This window comes from Gigantopelta aegis, unplaced genomic scaffold (genome assembly GCF_016097555.1).
Source record: "Gigantopelta aegis isolate Gae_Host unplaced genomic scaffold, Gae_host_genome ctg5374_pilon_pilon:::debris, whole genome shotgun sequence".
NCBI lineage: Eukaryota > Metazoa > Mollusca > Gastropoda > Neomphalida > Peltospiridae > Gigantopelta > Gigantopelta aegis.
The window spans coordinates 1-16,210 of NW_024534378.1; the positions used below are offsets into that span (position 1 = coordinate 1).

The following is a 16,210-nucleotide window of genomic DNA, read 5'->3' on the forward strand; positions in this document are numbered from 1 at the left end:
AGGGGTGGAGAGGCACTTCCCCTCCCCAGAACGAAAATGCAAGATTTTTTCCCCCTACTCTATTTAAATAAAGGTAACAATATAGCTTGTGTCCCCCACCCCATCCCCCAAGGTTGTATCCCCTCTCCAGATATCGTAAGACTTAGCAAAATTATTGGTTTTAAGGGTTTGTAACGTTTTGTATTGAGATACTTACTTGTCTGAACTTTATTGTTGATGAAAATGTTCACGAACTGTGAAGAAAAACCTCACAAATGAACAAGAAGCAAACGACAACAAATCGGATGTTGATTGCGCGAACCGTGCACGAGAAAACAAACCGAACCAAAATGATAACGGTCACGTGGTATACCAACGTCTGTGACATTGAAATGGGAATATCCCCTCTAAAAATAGATTAGACCTTGCCTGCTCAACGATTTTTTCTCAGAGGCACGTGGCTTTTTAAGAAATACGAAAAATGCATTTTGTGGTATTACAAACACCAGAATTACCAGGATTACCAAAAAACACTTCAGGTGAATGGAAATGTATATTCTAAATAATAAACGGTAAGAAAAGTGCAATTTTATTTGTGAAAAAAATGGGTTTAATAGTGAAACACAACGGCATAATGGTTAACAACTAGGGCGTGTCCCTTTAAACATTTCAAAACAAAAAAGCAAGTAGTTTTCTGCAAAGAATGTTTATTTTAGAACAGTTAAAACTAAAGTTTGTTTTATTTAACGACACCACAGGAGCACATTGACTAAACAGTCATCAGCTATTGGATGTCAAACATTTGGTAATTCTGTCACGTAGTCATCAGAGGAAACCCGCTACATTTTTCCTAATGCAGCAAGAGATCTTTTACATGCACTTTCCTACAGACAGAAAAATACATACCACGGCCTTTGTCCAGTTGTGGTGAACTGGTTGGAACGAGAAAAAAGCCAATCAGTGCAACAATTTGGAGACACATAACTTATTTGGCTGGCTATGTCATTCCCAAAATACTCTCGGGCACCTGATATTATCCGCCTTCCAGTAGTAGGTTCTACACAATAATACTAATAGTTTCTATACCGCTTTTGATTAAAATATATTACAAAAATATAGCTGTAAATGGGATCAAGATAAAACAACATCAGGTTACTACGTTTTAATAGCGTGATTATTAGGCTCGGCTCGATAACGGTATAACAGCTAGGTTCGCCGAAGCTCGCCTGTTACACCGCTATCTAAACCTCGCCTAATAACTACGATCTCAGAACGTGGTAACCTGATATTCTATATTTATTAAACAGCTAAATGTAATATGTAGCAAAATTACCTATATCATACACGCCACAACAAAATTGTATATACGAATCCTACGGCTCTTACAAAATTTGGAATTCTCGTGAAACAAATGCGGGGGGGGGGGGGGGGGGGGGGGGGGGGGGGGGGTGGATGTTACTTCCCATGGAGGAAGGGTGGTTTACTTCTTACGGAACTAACTATAAAGTAGCGATTTTCAGAAAATAAGTTTTAGTCTTACTGACAAAATGTAATAGTTATAATCCATATGTACCTATTATCGTTATCGGCCTTAATGCAACTTGTCTAAGACCAGTATTAACGTTTCCTTTAGACATTCCACTTCGGTTAGTAGTCAATAACATTTTATTATACACCAGTGTAAGATATTGCTCATGTCATAACAATCACTCAATATCTAAGTAGTGTAATATTGGCGTGACGTGAGCGTGACGTAGATTACTTGCTGACCCAATTTTTTGAAAAATAACGTGTAGTATAGTAGATCTCGACATCTGCTAACTTCTGCGTTGCGGCTTGTTTGCAATTGGTTTGTAATAAATAAAATACTAAACTAGCTTGCCTGTCATACCATTTTTATGAAACTCGTGAACAGTGTTCATATCTGACTCGCTTTCGCTCGTCAGATACCAAAACCGTTCACTCAATTCATAAAAATGGTATGGCAAGCAAGCTCGTTTAGTATTCTATATTCATTCCTCCAAGAGATTATTGTGAATTTATATTTCTACGCAGGAAAAAACATTTTAGTGCAACTCAATTTGGATACATTTCATCTTTTATATGCACTTTCGCATATACTTTCAAATGCCAGTCGTGGAGCTTTTATATGTACTTTTGCATATACCTTTCAAATGCCAGTCGTGGAGCACTTGTTAGGACAGATCTTACAACACAAGCAGCTTAGTCGAACAATCTACAAACATGATTTTTTTTTTTTTGGAGGTGGGTGGGGTTATGGGGGTGGGAAGGGAGGTAAATAGTCCAGTGTACTTTAATTTGAAAACTCGTCATCTGAACGATTGCAATGCAACTCTGAGCAATGGATTATTGGTTTACTAACTGTTATTCCACATTTTGCCCAGTCCAATCTACACCATCCAACCTTTTTATAGGCACGTTACTACGTAACTGGTGTCGGTAGCGCAGTCGTTAAACCATCGGCAATTAACTCCATCAGGATCCGCGGAGTATATTTGAATGAACGTGGTAACTTCGGACTTTCGTAACTTCGGCCTGGTAACTTCGGACCCGAGTAATCTCGGCCTCAGGTAATTTCGGACCGGTAATCTCGGCCTCTGTATTAATGAAAGCAACTTATATCTGGGTTATACGCAAACGAAAGTTTGTTGTTAAACAACCTGATATTATTATTTCAAGATGAGTTTGTTATTTAATTAAACATTATTATATATTCATTGTACATTTAGTCGTGTATATTTTGTTTATTAACTTTTAAAACATTTATTCTGCTCATACCCTGTCCCCTTCTTACTATGGTTTGATTTGGTAGGTGTTCCTGATTTTAATCAGATGCTATGCCCACATTAAGCATGTTTGAATCCTCGGCATATAAGCATTTTAATACCTATCAAACAATCCGAATTTAGCCATTGGTGAATAATGCATTGAGAGGCCATTTAGTGTATGTGAACTGTAATCTGGACGTTCATCGAGTAGAATGAGACATGTGGTCTACAATTCTCTGACAACTGTGAACTTTCAGTTTACGTTTAGAAACTGTATGTCTAGATTACTGATTAATAAAAATAGTGCTTAATCGTTTATATAATAGTTGATGTTATCACAAATTGTTTTAGTTTATTGATGTAAGCATATAAATTTAAAAAAACGCAACATTTATTTATTCAGGATTTTACTTTTACGTTTGGAATACACACACACACACACACACACACACACACACACACACACACACACACACACACACACACACACACACACACACATGCGTATTGAAATGAACATTTGAACTGCATATGCCATAAAATGAAAAAAACATATTTCATTTCAACTATTTTTGTGCTTATATTCAATTAAGGTTCAAGCACACTTGTTATGGCACACACCTCAGTGGTTAATTGTTAGCAGATATATATGTTATTGAGAGTGTTAATGAGAAAAAAGGAGGGTGTAGTGGCATTACATCTACCCGTTGTGCTCTTAAGAACTCACTCTGGGCTGGAGCCGGTACCGGGATGCGAACCCTGTACCTGTCATCCTTGTAAGACCGACGTTTGCTTAGGCACTGTCATCGGAATTCCTCTTAACTAAGCCGATGGAGTCCGAGATTACCTGGGGCCGAGATTACTCGGTTCCGAAGTTACCAGGCCGAAGTTACCAAAGTCCGAAGTTACCCCTATTCTATCTGAAAAGGGGTGCTGGTGGTGGTGGTGGTCACTTTCAGTATGATGGTCCGGAAAATGGAATTTGAGGGCCGAACCTGTTGGGGGATGGGGGGGGGGGGGGGAGAACATTATGAATTTCAGGTGTTCTAATACGGCATTTCCAGCCTTCGGACTACAATGGCATAATAAGGTGTGTGTGTGTGTGTGTGTGTGTGTGTGCGTGTGCGTGCGTGCGTGCGTGCATGTGTGTGTGTGTTTGGGCGCATTACCCCTAAACCACTACTGTAGCCAATCAGCGAATATAGTTCCATTGAAAAGAGAGCCCCTTTCCTTTAGTATATGTTGTTGGAATCAGAACTGGTATCACTGTTGGATTATCATATGTAATGTTAACGTTGAAAATTCAAATGACGCGATTGGGTCTTTTCTCTTCTCCTAAGGTAGTAAGTTAAACATTGTTTGTGTGCTCGGCTACGTGAAAAAAATAGTGGTGTGATACCTAAGGGACTTCACCCTCAAAAAGGGGGCGGGACGTAGTCCAGTGGTAAAGCATTTGGTTGAGGCGCCGTTAGTCTAGGCGTGTTAGTCTAGCTCTAGGTGGGCCCATTGAGTTATCTCTCGTTCCAGCAAGTGCACCATGACTGGTATATTAAAAGCCGTGGTATGTGCTCTCCTGCCTGTGGGATGGTGCATATAAAAGATCTTTTGCTACTAATGAAAAAAATGTAGCGGGTTTTCTCTCTCAGACTGTCAAAATTACCAAATGTTTGACATCCAATAGCCGATGATTAAGAAATCAATGTGCTCTAGCGGTGTCGTTAAACAAAACAAACTTTACTTTGTATGCTCGGCTGTGTGAAAACAATAATGGTGTGATATCTAAAGGGACTTCACCCTCGAAAAGAGGGCGGGACGTAGCCCAGTCTTAGGACGATCGACAGATGCGCCGTCAGTCTAGGATCGATCCCCGTCGGTGGGCCCATTGGGCTATTTCTCGTTCCAGCCAGTTCACCACGATTGGTATATCAAAGGCCGTGGTACGTGCTATCATGTCTGTGGGATGGTGCATATAAAAATTCCTTGCTACTAAAGGGAACAAATGTAGCGGGTATCAAATGTTTGACATCCTATAGCCGATGAATAATAAATCAATGTGCTCTAATGATGTCGTTAAACAAAATAAACTTTAACTGTCAGGTGCTTTGTGCGTAGAAGTAGTGTTGGTCATGACCACAATGTAAGGTTCCCATTCCATCTGTAGGAGGACTGCAACTGTCATAGCACGCCAGTACAGGTTCAAAAGAGAGAGAGAGAGAGAGAGAGAGAGAGAGAGAGAGAGAGAGAGAGAGAGAGAGAGAGAGAGAGAGAGAGAGAGAGAGAGAGAGAGAGAGAAAACTCGCTGGCCCCACTCTTTCCGCGTAGCAGCAAGGGAATATTTTATATGCAACATCCCACAGGCAAGACAGTACGTGCCACGGCCTTTGTTAGACCAGTCGTGGTGCACTGGCTGGAACTAGAAATAGCCTAATGGGCTCAGCGATGAGGATCGATCATCGTCCATGTAGACTAATATACTGAACAGCATTGAAAACGCACCACCAGTTGATAATAACAAATGTGAATGGGGCGTATATCAGCATTACAAATATCAATGAATAAGTACCGTACTACCTTGTGGACCATGCATGACGATGAATAACTTACAAAAACGATTTCCTGAACACTCCATGAAACACAACACCAAAACACAACATATTGCATGCATAGCATGGAAAACGTAAATTGAATGTGCAAATCATGCTGATTGGGGCTATAAACGATGGAGGGAGTGTCATGATGTGGGGTGGGATCAGTTATCATCACCGAACAGCACTACATGTTTGCCGTGGGAGAATGAATGCCATTTACTACCGGGATAACGTCTTGCAAAATCACGTGGTTCCCCTCTTTCATCAGCATCGGGCTATGCACACATTTCAGCAAGACAACGCCCGAGCGCACACAGCACGTGTTACAACACAGTATCTAGCGAACAATAATGTCCCTTTGCTTAAATGGCCAGCACTGTTCTCTGATTTATTGCCAATAGACAACCTTTGGGATTACCTTGGTCAACGCATCTTACGTCGTACACAAATGAATAACCTTAGAGAACTGGAAAACGCACTACAGCAGGAGTGGAATGCTATCCCCCAGAACACTATTCACCGACTTATCGGGTCGATGAGAAGACGTTGCATGGCTTGTCTTGCTGCAGATGGTGGTCATACGCGCTATTGACTTTTCATTGTGTCTTTCATACGTAGATGAATTAAAACTAATCAATGATTGTGCATCCTTTTTTGGTTGTTGTCATTATCAATCATCCATCTGTTGCTGTTCACAACAAAAACATTTATTGCTCAGGTATTCTTTTCGAAATCCAAACATTTCTTGGTGGTGCATTTTCAATGCTGTTCAGTATATTTTAAGCATGTGTTCGAAATATTGAAGAAAGAAGGGGAAACCGCTACAACCCAAAGCGAGTTTCACTGGCTCAATGGGGCTATAATATGCTAACTTTTATCGTGCAATCACTATAAGTATTGTCAATATAGCACGACTAGAAATTAAAGTAGCATTCATGCAGAATTTTGTTTTCTAACCTCTCCTCCCCACGCATGAAACTATTGTCCACCACTGTAAGCAGTAAGACAGTAAGCAGTTATTCTCTATAGCTCTCATTATCCTCCCCTGGAGACACATCTGATTTGTATGACCAGCACAGTGTTCTTGAAACTGTTCGCAGAGAATACCATTTGACACGAACTTTCCCGAACACCCAAAGATGTTGGGTTGTGGGTGGGGTTTTTAAAAATATATTTTTTAAAAGATCCCGATTTTAAAGACTTTTCCGTGAAATGTAAGTTTTCGTACGTTGGATAAACATAATTATTATTCTTACTTGTGCTCCCATGTTTATCAGATGTTGACGTTGATACAGAGACAGACCAGGGATAACCCAGGCTGTTCCTGAAAATCTAGAGGGTGTCTCCTTTTTGGCTTCATTTGAAGTGGTCATTCCATTTACACGTACCTCTGAAATTAAAGTAGCATTCATGCAGAATTTTGTTTTCTATCCTCTCCTTCCTACACAGGAAGCTGTTGTCTACCACTGTATTGAAGTGACAGAAAAGCTCAACTTAAAATATCTCAAATATATACAGATACGGAATATTGTTCTGGAACTAATACGCCGAACAGCAGTTGCTGCGTGGCATACACACTGTCTGGTTAAAACATACGACCGGCATTGGTGCCATCGGACTGAAGGCCAGTAGTTAAGGACACTGCATCCGTCTGTGTTTCGCTCTCACTAACCAAAACTAACCATTAACCCAGTTCCCTGGACAAAGGGCCAAGACAGCTCAGGTATGTACTCAAGACAGCATTGTTGAACATGAGAGAGAGAGAGAGAGAGAGAGAGAGAGAGAGAGAGAGAGAGAGAGAGAGAGAGAGAGAGAAAGTGTGTGTGTGTGTGTGTGTGTGTGTCTAAATGACAGAAAGTGACTTCCATTGGCAAAACCTACTAACTTCCCCCCCCCCTACCCCCCCCCCCCCCCCCCCAAAGTTACAAGGTTATGCACGTGTTGACTAATTACAAACACAAATGCAGTTAGTTTGTTAAGTGGAATCTTCATCATCACAAAACCAGAATGTAGCACGCCCAGCGATCAAGTTAATTTCGAACCAAAAAATTTAATAATAGATATTCATAAATTAAAAAACAAATCATACTTAATCGAGCACAAGTTCAACAGGTAAAACGTGAGTTTTGTTAATAGAATTAAAAACATTAAGTAACACTTAGTAAACATCTTACCTTCGCATAACACTTAGTAAAAATCTTACCTTCTCGATAATGTTGCAAATTGAAATTTGGTAAAATGTCTTTCAGTTCACCTACAAATAAAAAACACGTATGCAGTCTCAAATGGAATGTGCTGTAATAAACGAAAGAACACAGAAAGCAACCATAATATTATCTTCGTAATGCAAGGGTGCTACTCCGTGACGTTACGTCATAAGTACGCACGGATTTTGATTTTGTGCATAGCCAAACTATTATAATGCCCGTTTTTGATTTTTTGGGAAAGTATTGACGTATAACATTCACAACATAGAATAGAATCGTAATGACAATTGTGCATCGATAAAGTCCTAAAACCCGAAAACTATTATTTTAGGCCTATTATGAAATAAGGAAGGAAATGTTTTATTTAAGGACGCACTCAGCATATTTTATTTACGGTTATATGGCAACGGACATATGGCTAAGGACCACACAGATATTGAGGGAGGAAACCCGCTGTCGCCACTTCATGGGCTACTCTTTTCGATTAGCAGCAAGGGATCTTTTTTATGCACCATCTCATAGACATGATAGCACATACCACGGCCTTTGATGTACCAGTCGTGGTGCACTGGCTGCAATCCCTGCCATTAATAAAATGTCCACGGCAAAACAAAAAAACATGCCTTGAAAAACTCTAAAATAATCCACAGCAAATAAAGTGCCGTGGAGAAAGAAAAGCTCCACGGCAATCTCCACGGCATTGTCGATTGCAGTGGGCAATTGCAGGTGTTGCACTGGCTGGAAATAAAGTATGAATACTAGTACTAAGAATACGTAACACAAATTGTCATACACGCATTAACATCCAATAAGATACTAGTAATAAGAGACTCATTGGCCCACAGAGCTCCGATATTAAATTTTCAATTTTGTCACTAGTAGATAATAATTCATTAATTTGTAAAGACCGCCTTACAATATTATAGAGGTATTAAGTTTAAGTCTTATCCAACTGTATGATACAGATTTTGATATTTGTAAAACAAATATTGAAGTTTGGATAACACTTTGACCCTTGAAGGGGAGAGGCCAAATGCGAACTCGTTCAAGGATCATGATCCTATTCCTACATATACGTTTCACGTTTGATGAAAATCGGATGAAAAATGAAGTCGCTGGAACGGGGAAGTCGTATTTTTATTTTTAGTAATATGACCTTGACCTTTAAGACAGAAAGACGCAACTGTAGGACTCGCCGCAAAGGGTTAATAAAAGTGGTCCAATATTTTAGTAATAATTTTATCAACAAATAATGTATAAACAAATAAGTGCATCGATAATGCAATAATTGCTTTCATACCACGGCCTTTGATGTACCAGTCACGGTGCACTGGCTGGAATGAAAAATAGCCCAATGGGCCCACTGACGGGGATCGATCCCAAACCGACGAATGAAGAAATGTTTTTCCCCCACTCCAAATATATTACTGGATAACCTAATTAAAATGTTTATAATATTTCTAATAATTGCTAACAATTTCCACATGTAAATACAACTTGCAGGATGTGGTAATATTCTTATTTGTATATTGTATAAGTAGATTCATTGTTGAAATGATCAAAGTTGAAAGTGCACTTACATTTGAATATCGTATTAAATAGGACCAGGTCTGCCATTGGCGAGACGCGTGACAGGACCTGTCACAAAGTTTCATGTTTCTGTCATCATTTGAAAAGTTCTCCAGATTACCTGCTCTCGCAATAGTGCTATTAGTAGTTGACCCTGTTTTTAGGAGGGGGCCCTAATTTGACCTCATATTTGCCACACCCACCACCAGAAGCCCGTTTACCAAAACATTTTTGCCAACGTATATAACGAGGAATACAAAAAGAAAATTTTACATAATGTCCTATCCGGGTGGCACGCAGCTCATTCTGAAGCCGGTCTATCTGGCCAGTACATTCCTGCAATTTAATTTGATACTACTCTTGTTCTTGAAACATGTGCGGGGTCCTACTAAACTCAGAAGGACATTTTTTTTTTTTATGCAGAATGAGTGTAGTCAAAGACGCAACCCGTTATATTGTAAACTAGCAGGTTAACCCCTTCCCACATATCTCTGAATTACGTTAAGGGTAAGGAATTGCTGCACATCCATGACGTATTCAATATCTTGTTTGAAACGCTGCGTGTGACAGTTTTAGGAACACGTTGTTTTTGTTGTATTAGTCCGGGATCCAAGTCTAAAAAGAGGCCTAGAAAATGGCTGAGCACAACACCCACTACACAGTTGGTTTGTCACTTTAGGCTGCTTGGGGGGATGTACTCTGGAACATTTCTAGCCCTGATGTGGAATTGAATTGTGGCACCAACAATAGGTGACAGCCTATTTTCTAACAGAGGGGTGGGTTGGCTTACGTGCAAAAAATAACAATTTGATTTGAATTTCTCGACTTCTACAACAAATCTCCTTCAGCAATTGTTGTTAATACTATGTCAACGATATCGGATAGTTACTTACATTGCTGGTACAGGGCGTCTTTTATTTTGCAAACAGCATCCTCTCCCTTGGTGACGTCGATGTAGTTGACGGTTCTCAGCACGTCTGGTACGGGGCAGGTTTCCAGCATCACTGGAATGATGCAGTTCCGTCTCTCTTGGACAGACAAAACAAACGCCAGGTGTCTTTCGTAGGAACACCAGCCACTGTCGATGTATTCTGGCGACAAAACCAGAACTATTTTCATGGCACGTGACATTCCATCTTCAATAAGAGAAACAATCGGCTTCCCAGGAGTGAAATCTCTTGGAGGCCACAGACATTTGATCCCATAGTCTTGTTCCAGTCGCTCTATACACATCTCAACCCATTGCTGGTCGTCAGAACTATGAGAGAAGAACAGGTGGTGTGTTTTCCCATTAGGTACAGCGAGGGCCGGGTTTCTTCCTTGGAGCGACTCTGAATTACAACTGAAGCTATCATCCGTGCTAGTCAAACTGTCGAAAGTGGAAAGCAAAGGTTCACAATCGCTAACGTTCCCATCTGCCATCATGTAGTGGAATTGAACGATTTTTGTTTTTAAAAAATAGTTTCTGAAATAAATATATATACAACTGCTTTTATGTAAATTTATTTAAAACATTTATGTAACAACTTAACACATAAAATTTAATCATCTAACAAATTTTGAAAACCCCCCCACTTAAGTCACATTTAAGCATAAGGATGGCAGGTATCGGGTTCGTAGGCTGTACCGGCTCCCATCAAGAGAACGTTTTAACGATTCAATGGGTAGGTGTAAGACCACGCACAGACTCGTTGACCAGTAACCTACTGTCCTGGACAGACAGCCCAGATAGCTCAGGTGTGTGCCCAGGACAGCGTGTTTGAACCTTAATTGGATATAAGCACGGAAATAAGTTGAAATGAATGAATGAATGAATGAATGAAGTATACCATTAAAGCAACAGGTCTCAGTAGTGACATAAACATAAGGCTGATAGGTACTGGGTTCGCAAAACACCGACTTCTCTCTCACTAACAACTAACCACTAAGCCAAGGTCTTGGGCAGACAGCCCAGATACATGTAGCTGATGTGCATGCCCAAGACAGTAGAAGCACGAATATAAGTTGAAATGAATGAAGTATACAAGTAAAATTATAATCATGAAATTTGGCCATTTTAATGGCTGTTTTATCATTTTATTTGACCATTTTACTTTATTTTCTTTAGCAGGTAAGGACTATAAATGTACTCTGGCAGTGCGTCCCATCTTCTTGGATGAATCATGTAACACCAGTCAGAAACAAGCATTCATTTTCATCTCAGTATCTCAAGGCATTGTAAACAAAAGTCCGGAAAACGAATTTTAATATCTGGTGAGTAATAGGTAAATTGCCATGAATGCGAAACTTGTTATGTAACGGAACATCACAAAGCTATACACAAAATGTCAGCTTAATATCTCAAGGTATTGTAAAAAAACACAAAAAAAACAAACAACAACAACAAATAATTATAATAATAATTTAAAAATCCGGAACTATATGTGGGGGACAGATGGAAGGATGGACGGACAGACGAGTAGGATACTAATAATGTGGACCTGTAGCGGCTAGAGGCCAACTATCCATTTTCCTGGGCCGGGATTGCTCGAAATCTGGATAGTTGAATTTAAAAGGTTAATTTTACACCCATACATATATTATTAGTCCCGATCCGTCCCTCGTTCCCAATCCAACCATTACCTCAACAAAGGACGTGCTATGTAGTATCATTTCTATGTGATGGTGCATACAAAACATTCTTTGCAGATTTTTCGGTACCGTACAAATAGCAAGTGGCGACAACGGGGTTTCTCTCTAGACTAAGTCTTGAAATAGCCATATTAGACACCGGGGTGTGTGGGGGTGTGTGTGTGTGGGGGGGGGGGGGGGGGGGCTAGCCCAGTGGTAAAGCGCTCGCTTGATGCGCGGTCGGTGTAGGATCAATCCCCGTCGATTAGCCCATTGGGCTATTTCTCGTTCCAGCAAGTGCACCACGACTCGTATATCAAAAGCCGTGGTATGTGCTATCATGTCTGTAGGATGGTTCATACAAAAGATCCCTTGCTACTAATGGAAAAATGTAGTGGGTTTCCTCTCTATGACTGTCAAATTACCATATGTTTGACATCCAATAGCCGATGATTAATAAATCAATGTGCTCTAGTGGTGTCGTTAAACAAAACAAAGTTTGTTAGACACCAAATAGCTAGGCGTTGTGTGTGTGTGTGTGTGTATATATATATATATATATATATATATATATATATATATATAATTAATTATTATTATTATTATTATTTGCTTTCCTGTCTGTGCGAAAGTGCATATAAAAGATACATTGCTGCTAATGGAAAAATGTAGCGGTTTTCCTCTGACGATTACGAGTCAGAATTACCACGTTTCTGACACCCAATAGACGATGATTAATTAATCAATGTGCTCCAAACAAACCAAACATACTTGTAATGTTAAATACATAAAACAAACAGGGTAAGACTAAATATTTATAATAAAACTGACAACTAAATTTCAGCTGAATGGATACTCGTGCTTAGCTTAGTAACTTGTTTAACGTGTCCATATACCACTAGGGTTTCGAACACGCCTATCCCGAGTCCGGCCTCCGATAGGATCGGGGGTCTGACTCGGGACAGGGATAACCTAACAAATAGGGGAAATTTTGAATATTAACATCAAAAGTATAAAAAGGGGAAGGTTGGGGTTAAAAAGTTTTGGCTGCGCCCTTAAAGGAAAATATCAACATTCCTAATCTATATAAATTATTAATATAATATATTTTCGGCGCAAATTTAGATGGGCTGGTCTAATATTAATAATAATTCTTAAACAATATTTATTAAGCCCATGGGAGGTTAAGAGGAAAGGGGCTGCCAGTCATATTTTAAACACTGGTGTGACCAGGTGAGGGTCGGGAGGGAGGGGAGGCCGGTGTCACGAAATAGAATCGCCCCCGTAACATTTTCGCCCCCCGGCGAATCTATTTCGAAATAAAAAACCTCCCCCCTTGAAATAGAATCTCCCCGACCCACGAAATAGAATCACCCCCATAAAATATTCGCCCCTTACTCATTTTTAGTTATTCTGTCATTTAATGAACAATATTCAGGTAAATTATTGTTGAACATATTTATATCACTGTTATGTTTTTTAAACGTGAGCATGCCACACACGCGCACACACACATACATAGACACACACACGCACATATACATACATATACACATATGATACAGACCCTCGCAAAGATAAACACACGCACATACACACGCACACATCCAACTTCAGTTACTGGAATAATGTAGCCTATTAATTATGCATTTGAATTGTCAAATATTTGTAAGCAAATATAATGAAAGTTTATAGCTAGATACTTCTTCAAGAATTGTTTGTTTCCTTTCTGCAAACAGTAAACACCTGTCTTAATGTGGTGGTACTAAACATTTTATATCTGTTATAACGCTACTAAAATGATGTTCTTAGATGATATTTTACAGCGTACATGTATAAGTATAATTCCATGAGTATTGTTTAATTGTATATACATCATCATATTAGATAAGTACACTGCCAGGATAGCCCAAAACTCTCCTAAATATACGCCACTACATCAGTAGAATCACTTGTATAATGGATAATAAAGTGACCCCTATAATTATATAATTCAGTTTACAATAGAAGTCGTCACTACAAGCGAAACATATTATCTGAGTTTTATATATTTGACGGAGAGTATATGTTTTTATTCAAATCATATCCATGGATTAATGTCTTTCTGAAATGTTTTAAAATGCATGACGTATGAATACCTTATGGAGGAAATCGGGGCACTGCATTCACTAATGAAATAAAGAAATAAAATATCGTCTATAGTCTCTATACTATAGATAGAAATTAATTATAATCATAGACAGTGTAAACTAAAGGTAAAATAGAGGGTATTCTTCTAATGTAATGTTGTATAATTAGAGAGTAATTCGCTTGAGAACTGTTTCCAAAAAGTGTAATATATACACAGAACTTCACATACGTTTTTTTTCGTTCCTATTTATTGCACGAGTTTATTGTGCGCAAGAATAATATATAGCACGAGACCGCGTAGCGGTCGAGTGGTATATATTCTTGCGCACAATAAACAAGTGCAATAAATAGGAACGAAAAAAACGTATGTGAAGTTCTGTATTTATTACATTTCTTCTTTAGTTTATTTATTTATTTTAAAATTAATAAAATAATAATAAACATTCAAGGGAGCTAACTCTCAAACAATAATATGGGGGATTCCCCCAAAAATAGTTCAGGCTTTTATTGGACATATGTTCAATAAAAAGATTTTTTAATTGCACGGATCGGAATGGTCTTTATTACTATACTAAGATTGAATGGATATGTAATAAATAAGGATATTTCTCTCTTTTTTCGATGACTATTAAAGACAGCACATAATTTGTATGCGTATGGACTATGGTAGAAATAGATCATCGTCCTATATATAACACATTATATAGGGGGGGGGGGGGGGCGAAAATATTTGGAGGGGGGCGAGAAATAAATCCGCCGGCCGGCGATTTTCTAGGGGGGCGAATATATTTCGCGACACCGGCCCTACACAAAACCTAAGGCCGAACCGCCTACGCATATAAATACTCGTGCACATAAGGTTATAAAATGGGGAGAGAGAGAGAGAGAGAGAGAGAGAGAGAGAGAGAGAGAGAGAGAGAGAGAGAGAGAGAGAGAGAGAGAGAGAGAGCGACCCTAGCTTCGGTTAAAAGAAAAAGGCCGAACCGCCTACGCATATAAATACTCGTGCACATAAGGTTATAAAATGGGGAGAGAGAGAGAGAGAGAGAGAGAGAGAGAGAGAGAGAGAGAGAGAGAGAGAGAGAGAGAGCGCGCGACCCTAGCTTCGGTTAAAAGAAAAAGAAATCCTGACTCTTGACTGTTGCGGCAGGATGGGTTTTTTTCTCATGCTCATATTGTGTGTATATTGTTTAAAAAAAAAAAAGAATAAGTTCATTACAAAATTGATATTTTGACAAACTGTTTACCGACATCAACATATAGCCTAGCTGTAACAGTACTACTGACATCAAAGTTCGCTAGCGATCTAGTGCACAGGGTACATTAAGTCACTTTTTACATCCCTCGGGACTACTAGCGATCATGGGGAAACACGAGAACGGACTGCTCGTTGCAAAACAAACTAAAAAAAACAACCCGATTAATCAAAGGGTTCATCTACTGTTTCAGAATAATATATAATGATATTAAAGACTGAAAATGTAAAACGCGCATACACAAAAAAAATGTATTTTCCCAAAGCATGCGCTATAACGGAATTTTACGCATGACATATCCGTGTTTACTCGACAAAATTAAACTTCTGTTTACAAGAATAAATTCGTTTTATACGTTCAGATTGTTTATTTTTTAATACACTAATTGAAATATTATTTGACCACGTACCCTAAATTCAAAATGTAGAATATTCATTCCATACGTATCATACTATGAATTCACGATTTTGCCATTACCCTAACGGAATTTGGGGCATTAACGGTACTTGACAGAAATAAGCATGAACTATTCCTAATGTGCATAATAATAAATAAATACATGACGTACCTTTTTTTACAACAAGATTATTCCTTGTAAGTTATCCTTTTTTGTATGCAAACATGAGTTTCTAAATTGCATAAAATGTAAAGACCTTCAGAAGAAAGAAAATAAAATTACTACTTAGTAACTGGGATTTTCCATCGTATCTATTTTTAGCTTTGGGCGTTACGATGACGCTTAGTAAAGTATCAAAGGTCTACCGATTGACTCGTTGGGCTATTTCCAGACCCATACAACTAATGCATTTTATGTAAAGCACAATAACTGGTATATCAAAGCCCGTGGTTTGTGCGATCCTGTCTGTAGGATGGTGCATATAAAAAAAAAAAGAGTCCTTGTTACTGATGGAAAAATGTAGCAAGTTTCTTTTCTAAGACTATACGTCAGAAATAACATGTTTCTTTTCTAAGACTATATGTCAGAAATAACATGTTTCTTTTCTAAGACTATATGTCAGAATTAACATGTTTGACATCCAATAGCCGATGATTAATAAATTAATGTGCTCTAGTGGTGTTAT

The 16,210-nt window shown here is 38.8% G+C and overlaps 1 protein-coding gene across 2 annotated transcripts; it reads right to left on the bottom strand.

Annotated features, from left to right (window-relative positions):
* Positions 1-4,746: 4,746 nt before the first annotated feature.
* On the bottom strand, positions 4,747-15,907 carry LOC121366348 (stimulator of interferon genes protein-like). 2 transcript variants are annotated; one of them, XM_041490831.1, is made up of 4 exons: positions 15,697-15,907; positions 10,026-10,501; positions 7,560-7,610; positions 4,747-6,746 (listed from the first exon to the last, which is right to left on the bottom strand). In XM_041490831.1, the coding sequence occupies exons 2-4, from the start codon at positions 10,363-10,365 to the stop codon at positions 6,550-6,552; spliced, it is 588 nt and encodes a 195-aa protein (XP_041346765.1). In that variant the 5' UTR covers positions 10,366-10,501; positions 15,697-15,907; the 3' UTR covers positions 4,747-6,549. The 2 variants fall into 2 exon arrangements, with proteins under 2 accessions (XP_041346765.1, XP_041346764.1); XM_041490830.1 differs by having other exon boundaries at positions 10,026-10,597; positions 15,697-15,906.
* Between the last annotated feature and the right edge of the window lie 303 nt (positions 15,908-16,210).

Excerpts from the sequence above, each read along its gene's own strand:
- LOC121366348 (XM_041490830.1), bottom strand. The coding sequence starts at position 10,557 with ATGATGGCAGATGGGAACGTTAGCGATTGTGAACCTTTGCTTTCCACT. Across the intron at positions 7,611-10,025 it reads AGACGCCCTGTACCAGCAAT|GTGAACTGAAAGACATTTTA; the intron begins GTAAGTAACTAT and ends TTTTATTTGTAG. Across the intron at positions 6,747-7,559 it reads TTTGCAACATTATCGAGAAG|AGGTACGTGTAAATGGAATG; the intron begins GTAAGATTTTTA and ends CTTTAATTTCAG.